This window comes from Dipodomys ordii, unplaced genomic scaffold, assembly GCF_000151885.1.
Source record: "Dipodomys ordii isolate 6190 unplaced genomic scaffold, Dord_2.0 Scaffold11, whole genome shotgun sequence".
Lineage (NCBI taxonomy): Eukaryota > Metazoa > Chordata > Mammalia > Rodentia > Heteromyidae > Dipodomys > Dipodomys ordii.
The window spans coordinates 12372159-12385201 of NW_012267227.1; the positions used below are offsets into that span (position 1 = coordinate 12372159).

At 45.4% G+C, this 13043-nt stretch overlaps 1 protein-coding gene across 1 annotated transcript in view; it reads left to right on the forward strand.

Moving 5' to 3' along the window:
- The window catches only part of Shc4 (SHC (Src homology 2 domain containing) family, member 4), an 88545-nt gene that overhangs the window by 4084 nt on the left and 71418 nt on the right, over positions 1–13043 (forward strand). Inside the window, exons 3-4 of the mRNA XM_013009964.1 lie at positions 1221–1356; positions 2023–2077. Coding sequence (XP_012865418.1) covers positions 1221–1356; positions 2023–2077 — 191 coding nt within the window. The remainder of the gene's footprint in view (positions 1–1220; positions 1357–2022; positions 2078–13043) is intronic.

Consider the following 13043-nt stretch of genomic DNA (forward strand, 5'->3'; position numbering starts at 1 on the left):
AAGGCTAGCGCTCTCCCTCTTGAGCCACAGTGCCACTTCTGGCTTTTTTCTTTTTGCTTATGTGGTGCTGAGGAATCGAACCCAGGGCCTCAGGCATACAAGGCAAGCACTCTACCACTGAGCCACCTTCCCAGCCCCTGGTGTAGAGTTTTTTATACTGGAAATACTGAATCATCATGCATTTGGGTAGCAAGAACACAATTGTTTCCCTAGTGGCTTCCCAAAATCTGCACTAGTTCACTTTCAGTACATAGACGAAGAAAATTAGTAGTAGGCAGAAATAAAAGCCAGGCTCCTTCCCCACCTTCATAAATTCAAGTAATTACTGTCTTTTCCACAGCAAAGAACCACACATTTTTGCCTTTACACAAACTAGAAGCTGTCTCCCTTCACCTTCGCTGGTCTAAACTTCCTGTCCAGCAGAGAAACCTGGGGTCCGCCTATAATTCTTCCATCTACTCCTTAGCTAGGGCAAGTGCTTTCACCTGCATCACAGAAAGATGGGAAATTGTGTCTGCAACCCACTTCACTTGGTTTCCTTAGCAACAAGGGCACAGTATTTAAAGTGACAGCATCCCTTGTGCAGAATAGAAATTGGATAAGCTTGACCATGATGCCTCAGGTCTACCCAAGTCTGTTTTAGTCCTTTGGATACTTCTTTACCTGGCTTTTCATGGTAGCAAACCTCTAAACAGACAACTATTCTCACAAAAGCTCTACACCTACATAGGGGGCCAACCTCACCACTGCCAGTTACAGTGGCCCTAGTCAATCCCCAGTCCATGGAAATACTAAGCTAACTCTCTTTCAGTACCAGTGTCTGAGAACAATTTTTTATATCTGTGTGATTTTTGTAGCAATTTACCTAAATGGCTAGCAATTTCCATGAAATCTGAGCAAAGCCATTCATAACAATGAAGCTACTTCAGACATTTAGAAAAAAAGAAAAAAATGCATTAAGAAAAGAAAATTTATCCACTGAGAAGATCTAAACTCGGGGCTTCATGTAAGGTACTTTACCAGTTAAGCTACTGCTCCACTTGTGGTTTTTGCTAGTTAATTGGCGATAATGAGTCTCATACTTTTCTGCCCAGGCTGGCTTTGAACCCTGATCCTCAGATATCAGTCTCCTGAGTAGGTAGGATTACAGGCATGAGCCACCCGTGTCCTGCAATATATTTGGAAAGTTTTTCACATTAACACTGCTCTTCCTCTAATAGCACCCTGAGTCATACCAAATCGCTTTTCACGCTGTTCTCTATAACACAAGTAATGAAATGAACAAGATTGAAATACTGGAAAACTTACCCAAAGGAAACACAGTACACCAGATGAGTGTGTGCTGTTGTGAAGATGGTATCAGTAGACTTGCTCAGTGCAAGTCTTTCGATTTGTACAAACTTTAACTTTGGGCAAATCACAAGCAAGTGAATCAATAAAACAAGATGTGCCTGTCACTGCTTCAGTGACTTCAGGACTTAGGCACCTTGGGTCCTTCGGTTCTTATCAGCCTTTTTTTAATGGCCTATTAGATAGTGTCATATATGTGGCAATCAAGTTTGTTTGTTTGTTGTCGGTCGTGGGGGCTGAACTCTGGGCCTGGGCGCTGTCCCTCAGCACTTCAGCTCAAGGCTAGCACCCTACCACTTGAGCCACAGCGCCACTTCTGGCTTTTTTCTGCTTATGAGGTGCTGAGGAATTGAACCCAGAGCCTCGTTTATGCGAGACAAGCACTCTACCACTGAGTCAACTTCCCAGCCCGGTAATCAAGTTCTTTAAATCTTTATGTCTCCATCCAGTTGCCTCAAGAGTTCTTGTTTTGTTTTTTTGTTTGGGTTGTTGTTGTTGTTTGGAGGGGCGTGGGGCTTAAACTCAAGGCCTGAGCACTGTCCCTGAGCTTTTATGCTCAAGGACAGCACTCTGCCGCTTTGAACCACAGTGCTACTTTGAAGTCGTTGTTATTTTTTTATTGTCCATGGAGTAAGTGTTCAGATATAGACACATGTTTCCTTCATCTTCTAGTGATGGGCATTCATGAAGTCACAGAGCGTTGGAGAGTAAATGAAGCAATCATGAGGTAAGATTGGGTGGTTGTACAGACACGCCTGAGAGGCATGCCATGGTGGTGGTCAGGCAGTATTTAGGTGAGCCGATGGGAAAGGCCCACCGTGAGCTGCACCTGGGTGTCACGTCGCCTTACAGAACAGCATGAAAAGCAGTTTGGTTTGACTCGCTATGCTGTTAGAAGAAGGGCAATGTTGATGTGAAGAAAAACTTTCCAAATACATTGCAGTACACTGGTGGCTCATGCCACAGAATCCTAGCTACTCAGGAGACTGACAGCTGAGGATCAGGATTCAAAGCCAGCCTGGGCTGGAAAGTCTATGAGACTCCTGATCTCCAATTAACTAGCAAAAAGCTACAAGTGGAGCAGTGGCTTGACTGGTTAAGTCAAGGGCTGAGATCTGAGGATCACAGTTCAAAGCCAGCCCGGGCAGGAAAGTCCTTGAGACTCTTATCTCCAATAACCCACTAGAAAACCAGAAGTGGTGCTGTGGTTCAAGCAGTAGATCGCCCACCTTGAGCTGAAGAGTACAGAGACAGCGCCCAGGCCCACTACCGACAAAAAAAAAAAAAGAGAAGAAGAAAGAATAAAAAGCTCAAGGGACAATGGCTAGGTCCTAAGTTCAAGTCCCAATACTGGCCCGTGCACACACACACACACACACACACACACACACACACTTCTCCCCAAAAAAGACTTTTCCAAATATGAAACAATCCTGAGAAGCTGTTTACTTTTTAAATCCCCTTATCTCTTTGTCAGTTCCTTTCTTGGCTCAAATCTTTCACTCATGACTAACTTAGGTGCCTTTTTTCATTCAGGCTGTTGTCAGTTTTTTGTTTTGTTTTGTTTTCCAGTTGGTCGTGGGGCTTGAACTCTGGGCCTGGGCGCTGTCCCTCAGCTCTTCAGCTCAAGGCTAGCTCTCTACTTCTTGAGCCACAGCGCCACTTCTGGTTTTCTTATGGTTAATTGGAGATTAGAGTCTCACGGACTTTGCTGCCCAAGCTGGCTTTGAACCATGATCCTCAGATCTCAGCCTCCTGAGTATCTAGGATTACAGGTGTGAGCCACTGGCGCCTGGCCCCTGTCAGTTTTTTAATGTGAAAAATGATTGTGTTCCCCTCTTTGTAAGGTTGGCTTTCAAGCTCAGAATTAAATTGGCAGTCTACTAGCCAGTTTATTTGTCCTTCTGTCAAATACTTTATATTCTAGTCACTGCTGCTTTCTTCCTTCTGGTGTCTTTCCTTCACTTGGTTCTTTTATTTATTTTGTAAATTAATGCTTGAATACATCCTGGTAAAAGATGAAAAGGACTGCCAGATGTCGGAGTCTCCTGTCTATAATCTTAACTACTCAGGAGGCTGAGATCTAAGGATGTTGGTTTGAAGCCAGCCTAGGTAGTAAAGTCTGTGAGACTCTTATCTTCAATTAACGACCAAAAAGCCTGAAGTAGAGAGCTTTGGCTCAAGTGGTAGAGCACTAGCTTTGAGCAAAAAAGCTAAGGGACAGCACTCTGGCCCTGAATGCAAGCCCCCTTACCAATAAAGAGAAAAAAGTTTTGAAAGAACTAAGAATTTAGACAAAGTAAAATTTAAAAAATATTCATTATATGTTCATAAATATGTTGTAGTACTCTTAGACCTCAAACCCATTTGAACAATATTAGGAACAATCCAGTTTGTGAAATCATGAACAAGTATTTGAAAGCTTACTCGTGGGGCTAGGCATTTTTCATGTTTCTTCTTTCCCATTTAATAAGGCAGATATCACACGCTAGTTTTGGAAAGCAGACAATTGGCTGAAGGAAGTTAAAAAGCTGTCCAAAGACATACACAGGAAATTGCAAAGCTTGAATGAAACTCAGGTGTGTGATTCTGCATGTTAGTGCAGGTATTAGGGTGTGTGTGTGTGTGTGTGTGTGTGTGTGTGTGTGTGTGTGTGTGTGTGTGTGTGTGTGTGTGTGTGTGTGTGTGTGTGTGTGTGTGTGTGTGTGTGTGTGTGTGTGTGTGTGTGTGTGTGTGTCTTGGAGGGGTGAAGGGAGGCCTTCCAGCCATTTCTACCTGCTTCTCTTCCTCCAGGAAGGCTTGGCCAGAGGGTGTACCATTGGACTTAAATGACTCTCAGCTAGCAGGCAAGCATATTTCTATTTTTATCTGAATTCCCAGCATCTTGGGGAAAGAACTTGGCTCTTCTTACCCACCAGACCCCTGAGGAGGAGGAGAGCCTTCAGGCTCCTCTGTAACCTTCCTTTGACTTGCATTCTAAAGACAAAGGTGAACTTGAGAGCTGGAGAGACACAGCTTTTCTTTATGCTTCCCCCAGGCCCTGGGGCCTGCTTCTGGGCAGCACTGAGGCCCTTTTGTCCTAGCAGGGGACCTGTGGCCTGACTGCCCACACTGTTCGGGCGCAGCCTGAGCACCCGCTGCCCCTCCCCGAGCGTCTCTGGGCCTGAAGAAGAGCTTTGGAGTTGCACGAACGCACACTGGCCCTTTTCTTCTCCCGGCGCCTGCCGCTTTGATGCTGCGCGCCTGGCAGCCGGGTACTCCGAGGCTCTTTTCCAGGGAGGCCGTGCGAAAGCCCAGAACTGTGCTCTCCCTACCCTTGGGCCTGGGCTTCTTGAGAGAAAGCCAAGGTCACGGTCAAGGTCACGGTCCTGGTCAAGACTACGCACAGCTGAGAGCCGGCGCTGCAGTTCCGCGTGCCGCCGGCAGGGTGCGCTGTGGAGAGCCTCACCCAGCCGCGCGGGTCCTCTTGCTTAAGGGATCTGTGCAAGAGTATTTTTCTTTCTTTGGCTGTCTGTCTCCCTTTCTTCCCTTCCTTTTTCCCTTTCCTTCTTTCGTTCTTTCTTCTTCTAAATTAAAATCTTACCGTACAAAAATTGTAAGGATGGAGGAAAGTGGAAAGAGTGGTATAATGGACGCTCACACACCTTTTATCTAGAGCCTGCAATTAATTAGCTATTTGTATGGTAAGATATAGCTACAAGGAGTGTGTGTGTGTGTGTGTGTGTGTGAGAGAGAGAGAGAGAGAGAGAGTGTCTAAAGGTCTACCATTTCACCATTTGTTCAATCACAGATATTTGTGCAATATGCTGTAATAGTATAATAACAGATCTGTAGTTACATGGGGAAAATGGGAGTTTTGCTATATGCAAAAAAAAGGTAGAAACTGCATGTGCAATATTGTGTGTGTGTGTGTGTGTGTGTGTGTGTGTGTCCCACTACTGGAGATTCAACTCAGGGCCTGTCCCTTAGCTTTTATGGTCAAGGCTAGCACTCTACTACCTGAGCCATAGCTCCACTTCCAGGTTGTTGTTTTTTTGTTTAAATTGTGAAAATACTGTACAGAGGGGTTACAATTACATGGGCAAGATAATGAGTACATTTCTTATCAAGCATTGATTCCCCTTCCCATCCCATCCTCCACCCATCCCCATCAAAGTTGTAAAGTTTGTTTTCGACATAGGACTTGTACGTCTCATTGCTGCGATGGGTCCACCTGTATCCCTATTTAAACGATTTGTTTTTCCCTTCCCCTCCACAAATTCACTTCCAGGTTTTTTGTGGGGTTCACTGGAGCGAAGAGTCTCTTAGACTTTCCTCCCCATTAGTTTCAAACAAAGATCCTTAGATCTCAGCTTCCTAAATAGTTAAGATTATAGACATAGCTAGAATTGCAAAAGTGTCTCACTGGATAGAACCTTTAAAGTCCACATTTCTATACCAATAGTCCACTCAAGGAACTCTAGGCATCATCATCATCATCATCATCATCATCAGAATTCCCAGACATTACCTGTTACCCGATTTCAAAGCCACTCTCCATTTTACAGCATCCAGTTCCTGGTGCTAAAATCTGTTCTGTGTTCTGTTGGCACCGTAGCTAATTACTACTGACTTAGCTTGAACAACACAACTGTATCACTTTACTACCGTATCGATTGCAGCAGAAGTCTTACAGGTAGTCTCATCAAGCTGAAACCAAGTGTTGGCAGGGCTGTTTTGCTCGCTGGAGGTTCCAGGGAAAGATCTAGTTGCTAACAGTATTCAGTTCCTTACAGCTGCCTCCTCCATGGCTGGTTATGAACTGAGGGCTCTTCTTGGTTTCCTGGAATCTTGTCTCTCTCTGTTCTCTAGGCAGGTTATAGCCGGTAAATCTTCTCATGGCCAAGTCCTCCTACTTTATTGTTTCAGTCTCAACTCTCCTAGCTCTTAAAACAGCTAGGAAGTGAACACTGCTTTGAAAAACTCCTGTGATTCTATTTTGGACCATTTACATAATTCCCTCATTTCAAGGTGTGTAATCAGAATCACATCTGCGGCTCCTTTTGTGATGTTCCTGGGATTAGGGTGTGGACCACTCTGGAGCCTTTAATCTGCCTTTCCTACAGAGAGCATCTAGATTTGAACTTGGGGCTGTCCTGACTATATTTGGACTTTCCCTATTAGTTTCTGTAATTACCTCTCATAACTAGACTTCTCTCTCATGCCTTAGAGGCCTGGCTTATGTCAGAGGCCTGTTCTTGCAATTGCATTTGGTATTAAGATAGTAATGCTGTGGGGCTGGGAAGGTGGCTTAGTGGTAGAGTACTTACCTAGTATCCAATTTACCACCAAAAAGCCAGAAGCAGAGCTGTGGCTTAGTAGAAGAGCACCAACTTTGAAAAAAAAAAAAGCCAAGCAAGAGTGTGAGGTCCCAAGTTCAAGCCCTAATACTAGCACAAAAGCATACACTCAAAAGTAACAAAGAGGATGGCTAATTGCAGCTTGAGCTGCTTAACTTAGTTATAGATTTCTTTTTCTCACAGGAAAGTACATCTCAGCTGTTTACTGGTTTTAGTTCTTGGATTCATTGGTGTCAAATCATTGGTTGGATCTGGTCTTTCCTTCTCACCTTGTTACAATATGGCTGCCAAAACTCCAGCCATCAATCACACCCATACTCAAGACAGAAGATATGAGGAAAATGAGTCACTATTCAGATTCTCCCATTAGGACAATGGCTTGACCAGTCTATCACTCCAGTTTTATTCTTTATAGGTCTCCGACCTTGCCTTTTTTCCCACTGGCCAATTCACATTAGAATTGTGGTCCTGCTGATGAATCACAAATCTCTTGAAATTGTCTCTGACTGCTTCTCTAACATCCACTCACTCCACCTGTACTGGACATTGATGAAAATGAACTAAACAACTCAAGGGCTGTGATGGGAGGGAGGAGGGAACAGCTGATACTAAGCCAAAGGAAAGAAAAATACATATCACCTGATTTGGAAGAAATAGTCTTATTGTTAAAGTTCATAGGTTCATAAACATTAAGATGATGATGATTGTCATTGTGAAGGTTAAAATGTGTTTGTAATCTTGCCACAATCTTGTGAAACATACGTAGTCACTTAATCTCAAAGAAATATTTGGAGCCAGGCGCCGGTGGCTCACGCCTATAATCCTAGCTACTAAGGAGGCCGAGATCTGAGGATCATGGTTCAAAGCCAGCCTGGGCAGGAAAGCCTGTGAGACTCTTATCTCCAATAAATCACCAGAAAACCAAAAGTGGTGCTGTGGCTCAAGCAGTAGAGTGCTCGCCTTGAGCTGAAGAGCACAGGGACAGCGCCCAGGCCCAGAGTTCAAGCCCCATGACCGGCCAAAATAAAGAAAAGAAATATTTGGGATTTTTTTTTCCCCGCACTAGGGTTTGAACTCAGGACAGAGCCTCACACTTGCTTAGCTGGTGTTCTACCACTTGAACCATGCCTCCTGTCAGGCCTTTTGCTGGTTATTTTAGAGAAGAATTTGCAGACTCTTCTGCCCTAGACTGGCTTCAAACCTCAGTCCTCAAAATGTCCACCTGAGTAGTTACGATTACAGGCGTGAGCCTGGCAGCATTCCTTCTTATGAGATATTCCTGACTCCAGGGGTTGGCAGCAGCCAGGGTACATTGCCTGCCATTCTTGCTGCTGGACAGTAGAAGCCCCAGAGATTACATCAGTTCCATTTTGGGTAGGCAGTGATAAGTTCCTGTTGGGACAATACCTGTTTTCCCATAGACCAGTTTTCAACTGTGTGTGTGTGTGTGTGTGTGTGTGTGTGTGTGTGTGCGTGTGCACAGAGATAAAAGGGGAAATTGGGCCACATTGAACAAGGACATTTTTATCCTAACCTAGCTTTCGATTCCACCTAAATAGAAGATCTCCTGAAAATAGAAACACAGTGGAGATTACTATTGTGTACACACAATATGCATTCTCCTCTTCTTTCTCCTCTTCTCCTTCTCCTGGAACAGAAGTAGGCTTTAATGTGCAGTAGCCATGCACCCAGACAAAGGACGTCTTTATTCTCTGATGGAGAAGATTCCATCTTCTCTTCCAGCTAGGTACAGACATGGGACTCAGTCCTGACTAATGAGATATAAGTGGAAACATTGTATGGGGCGTTCAGATGTTTCCCTAAAGAGATAAGGCATTCCATGCTTTATCCTTTGATTCCATTTGCTATGTACAGTGCAATTGCAATGGCTGGAGCTCCATTAGCCATTTTGGACTGTGCAAGGGAATAAATATAGAGCAGACCAAGAGCTGAGTCTAGCTCTGGATGTTCCACTTCCTGGGGAATAAATTTTATTTTTATTTGTGTACTTTAGTGCCAGTGCTGTGACTTGAATACGAGGTCTCTAGCTCTCACGCAGCTTTTTTCACTAAAGGCTGGCCCTCTACCACTTGAGCTATGACCTCCATTTCTGTTTTTTTGGGTTTTTTTGGTGGTCAGTGGGAGATAAGCATCTACTGGGTTTTTCTGTCCAGATTGGCTTCAAATTGGGATCCTCAGATCTCAGCCTCCTGAGTAGCTGGATTACAGGTGTGAGCTACCAGTATTTAAGCCACTGTGCTTTCTTAGATTTACATATTAGTTGAACCAAGCCAGAAACAGTTCATCTACTTTTTCATTGGCAGGGTTGTCTAAGTCTTCAACCCTGTCAGGTGCAGCACTTCAGGCACAGATACTAAAATAACCTGTTTTCTTGTGCAATCTTGGTTCTGGGACAGTTAGTTGGGGTCAGTAACAGTTGTCAAGGCTGAAGAGTTGGTGGGAAGGCATGGAAAAACATTTGACTCAAGAGGCAGAACACCACATTCCTTCCAGGGTTCCTGATAAATCCGGGAGAAATGGCCCTGCCTTCATTTATTTATTCATTGTAGAATGGTGCTTAAAAATTCAACCTTTTGCTGGGCACTGGTGGCTCATGCCTGTAAACCCAGCTACACAGAAGGCTGAGATCTGAGGATCACGGTTCAAAGCCAGCCTGGGCAGGAAATCCATGAGACTCATATCTTTCAATTAATCACTCAAATAACTGGAAGTGGAGTTGTGGCACAAATAGTAGAATGCTTGCCTTGAGTTGAAGAGTTCAGGGTACAGTGCCCAGGCCCAGAGTTCAAGCCCCACGACTGACCAAAAAAGAAATTTAAGCTTTTCTTTCCTCTCCAGATCCAATGGTTTACACCTGTAATCTTAGCTGCTCAGGAGGCTGAGACCCGAGGATCAAGGTTCAAAGCCATCTTGCTGATAAATCTGAACAATTCTTATCTCTAATTAACCAACCCCCCCCTCCCCCAAATTAAACCCAAAAGTGGAAGTGTGGTTATTTGGAGAAACAATGACAGGAACAGCTCCGAAAAGCTGTCTTTTTGTGAAGAAATATGCAGCTGTCTCTATCAGTAAGGTGGCTGTAGACTGAAGGTTTTCTTTTTCTTCTTCTTCTTCTTTTTTTTTTAATCATGAGGCTTGAACTCAGGGCCTAGGCGCTGTCCCTGAGCTTTCTCACTGAAGGCTAGTGCTCTACCACTTTAAGCCACAGCACCACTTCTGGCTTTCTGGTGGTTAATTGGAGATAAGAATTTCACAGAATGGGCTGGGAAGGTGGCTCAGTGGTAGAGCACTTGCCTTACATGCCTGAGGCCCTGGGTTTGATTCCTCAGCACCACATAAGAAAAAAGCCAGAAGTGGCACTGTGGCTCAAGCGGTAGAGTGCTAGCCTTGAGCTGAAGAGCTGAGGGACAGCACCCAGGCCCAGAGTTCAGTCCCCACAACCGGACCCAAAAACAAACAAACAAAAAAAAAAACAAACAAGAATCTCACAGATTTTCCTACCCACACTAGCTTTGAACCAGGATCCTCAGATCTCACCCTCCCGAGTAGCTAGGATTACAGGTGTAAGCCACTGGTGCCCTGCTGGCAAAGGAGTTTCTAACTGCTAACCTGCTATCTGCATTGGAGGAGTCTTCCCCTAGAAAGAAGACCCAGGGAGGCTGATACCTGGCTCAGCCAGCAGATCACAGCGGGCAGCCACCTGGGAGGCTCATCTGCAGACAGGACAGCAGCAGTGGCTTGCTGCATGATCTTCCTCCAGAATAAAAGGTGCTGTGGAAGCTTTGAGCTACTATGAAGCGAGTGGTAATCACATTTCTACCATTTCCTGTCCCGTGCATGAATCCATTGGTAGGCCTCTCCTTTTCCTGTTTAATCCTGACAGGGTGGAGGACAATTTTCCTTTCATTCCTACCCTGCCAAGAAGATCTTCCTATAAATATTGTCTGGACGATGTCTTCTCTTCTGTTCTCAGCCATTACCCTATGGTTCCCTTCCTTCCTGAGGGGCTCTTAGATAATCCTACTCAGAGAAAGATCTGGCTTCAGTAGTGGTGGGGGAGAGGCGGGACGGGGGGGGGAGGGGGGAAGAGCTGGTGGTGGTGTAGATTAAGTCCCTGTTTTGCTTTCTTCCAAAGTAGCAATCGCCCCCATCCTACCCCTTAATCCCCCAGAGGTATTTCTGATTTATTCTGCCTCCATTTCCCCTCACCCTCCACTTCCCCGTTCCTCCATCTCTAAGACAGCTGGGCAGACATGTCTGCCAGATGCTCTTCTCTCCTGAGCCTCCCAGAAACCCTTGGCTGAGCCTGGCAGAGGATTTGAATCAGGCCCAGTCCCATCCTCAAATATGAATCTGCCCATTGTACCCAGCAGGCCAAGGCTGTCCCTAAAGTAGATGGACAGAGGAAGGAATGTCTCAAAGCAAGGGAGACTCCCCGTTGAGATCTGGGCAGAACTCTTTGCCAAGGGCAGCCAGGAGAGGGGTTTAATGGGACATCGATGCTTTAATGACAAAGATGATTTTTTTCTTATCTATTATTCATGTTTTTATTTCTGAGGTATTTCGGGTAAATTTTCTAGGTCTGATCTCCAGAGAGGACAAGAGAGGAAGAATGAATGCTAAGTGAACGTGGACAAGGGGTTGCGTTCCGGCACTCTCTGGTAGAGTGACTGTGGTGACAGTCAGGGGGCTGGTGTGGTGTCCTGCTGTTCCATTCCAACCCAGACCTGCTACTTTTTCCTGGCCACAAGTCAGTAAGTGATCTATGTAACACCTGTCACCTTGAAGTCCCCGGAGGCTCAAACATGAAGCCTTCTGTCCACACAACCCAGTCTAGAGGAACAGCCCCACCGATCATTATTTCTAAGGATCATACCCATTTTATGGAGAGGAACACTGAGTCAGTCGGCTGCTTCTGTCTCGCCGAACTGCTCGGTACACACAGCTTCATTGGGAATGGCTCAGCCTCTGAGCCTTCTGAAACACTGTTTTCAGGTTGAATATGTACTTTCCCCTGACCATCGTAGAAGGCAGAGACACACACCAAACTCACAGGCTGGAGAATATTCTACCCGATCTCTGAGTCATTGGTGAGGGCACATTCAAGGCTACCCAGATTCAAGGTGTTCCCCTGGTTGTGTAAGTTTTGAATGAATGGGTGGACACTTTTGCATATCAGAGCCTTGGCCCACTGAGAAAGGGCAACCTGAAACTAATTTTCTTCTCCTGACCCCAGGATTATTTATTTATTTGTTGATTGATTATTTATTAGCTGTTTTCCGTATTTCCTTTGCCCAGCTTGGCTCTGGCTTTCTGTGTACTAAACCTCTTGTGGTTGTTATGATGACTTCAGAATACATTGGATAGGTTCAGGAAGCTGAACCAGACAGAGAATAGAACCAATAATTGGGGGGGGGGGAGGAGGAAGGGAGGGAGGGAAAAAGAGAGAGAGGAGGCATGAGAAAGGGGAAGGAAGGGGCAAAGACAGGAGTGAAGGGAGAAAAGGAGGGAGAAAGGGAAGGAGAGAAAGAGGGAGTGAGGTTTCAAAGAAGAAAAAAAGCATCCCAGCTTCCCACAGTACCTGTTTCTGTACTGTACATTCTAATATCCCTGAAACAACGCATCTTTATTTGTAGCCCTTCGGTTTGACCAAGAGCAATAGATCTGTTAACCCTGCTGCTTCCCGGACGATCTAAGCTCTTCTTTTTAACCCTTTCATCAAATGTCACAGCATAAATTCCTTCCACCTCTTACCCCCCCCCCCCCAGCAACCCAACCCTCTACTCTAGCTTGATTTCCCCCTGCTACTAGTTTAGTATATTTATGGCACATGAGTCATCAAGCTATTGCCTGATTGGCTAAAAACCAAGCATCCCCGGGAAGGGGGGGGGGAACCAGCAGTCAATTGAGGCTATTCTCAGCTTCATTCACAGATTTATTAGCTTGCACACGCATGCACACACATACACACACACGCAGAGGGAGAGAAATCATCTGGCAAAGTTCATTCATAAAAATTTCAACACTCCGGGTCCTTCTGCTACCCATGGGCTCTTGGGGGGGGGGGAAGGCTCCCCACCGGGGTACTCTGTGTGTGTGCGTGTGTAAGAGAGAGAGAGTCAGAGTCAGAGTCTGAAGGAGGGAATCTGAAGGCTTGGGGCCCAAGCAAGAGACAAAGTCTTTCAAGAGAGAGCTACCCTCATATATACATTGTAATTATTTCTTCTTCACCCTCTTGCTCCTCCTCCTCCTCTCCCTCCTCCTCCTCCTTCTCTTCTTCTTCTTCTCTTCCTCCTCCTCCTCTCCTCCTCTTCCTCCTCCCCTCCTCCTCTT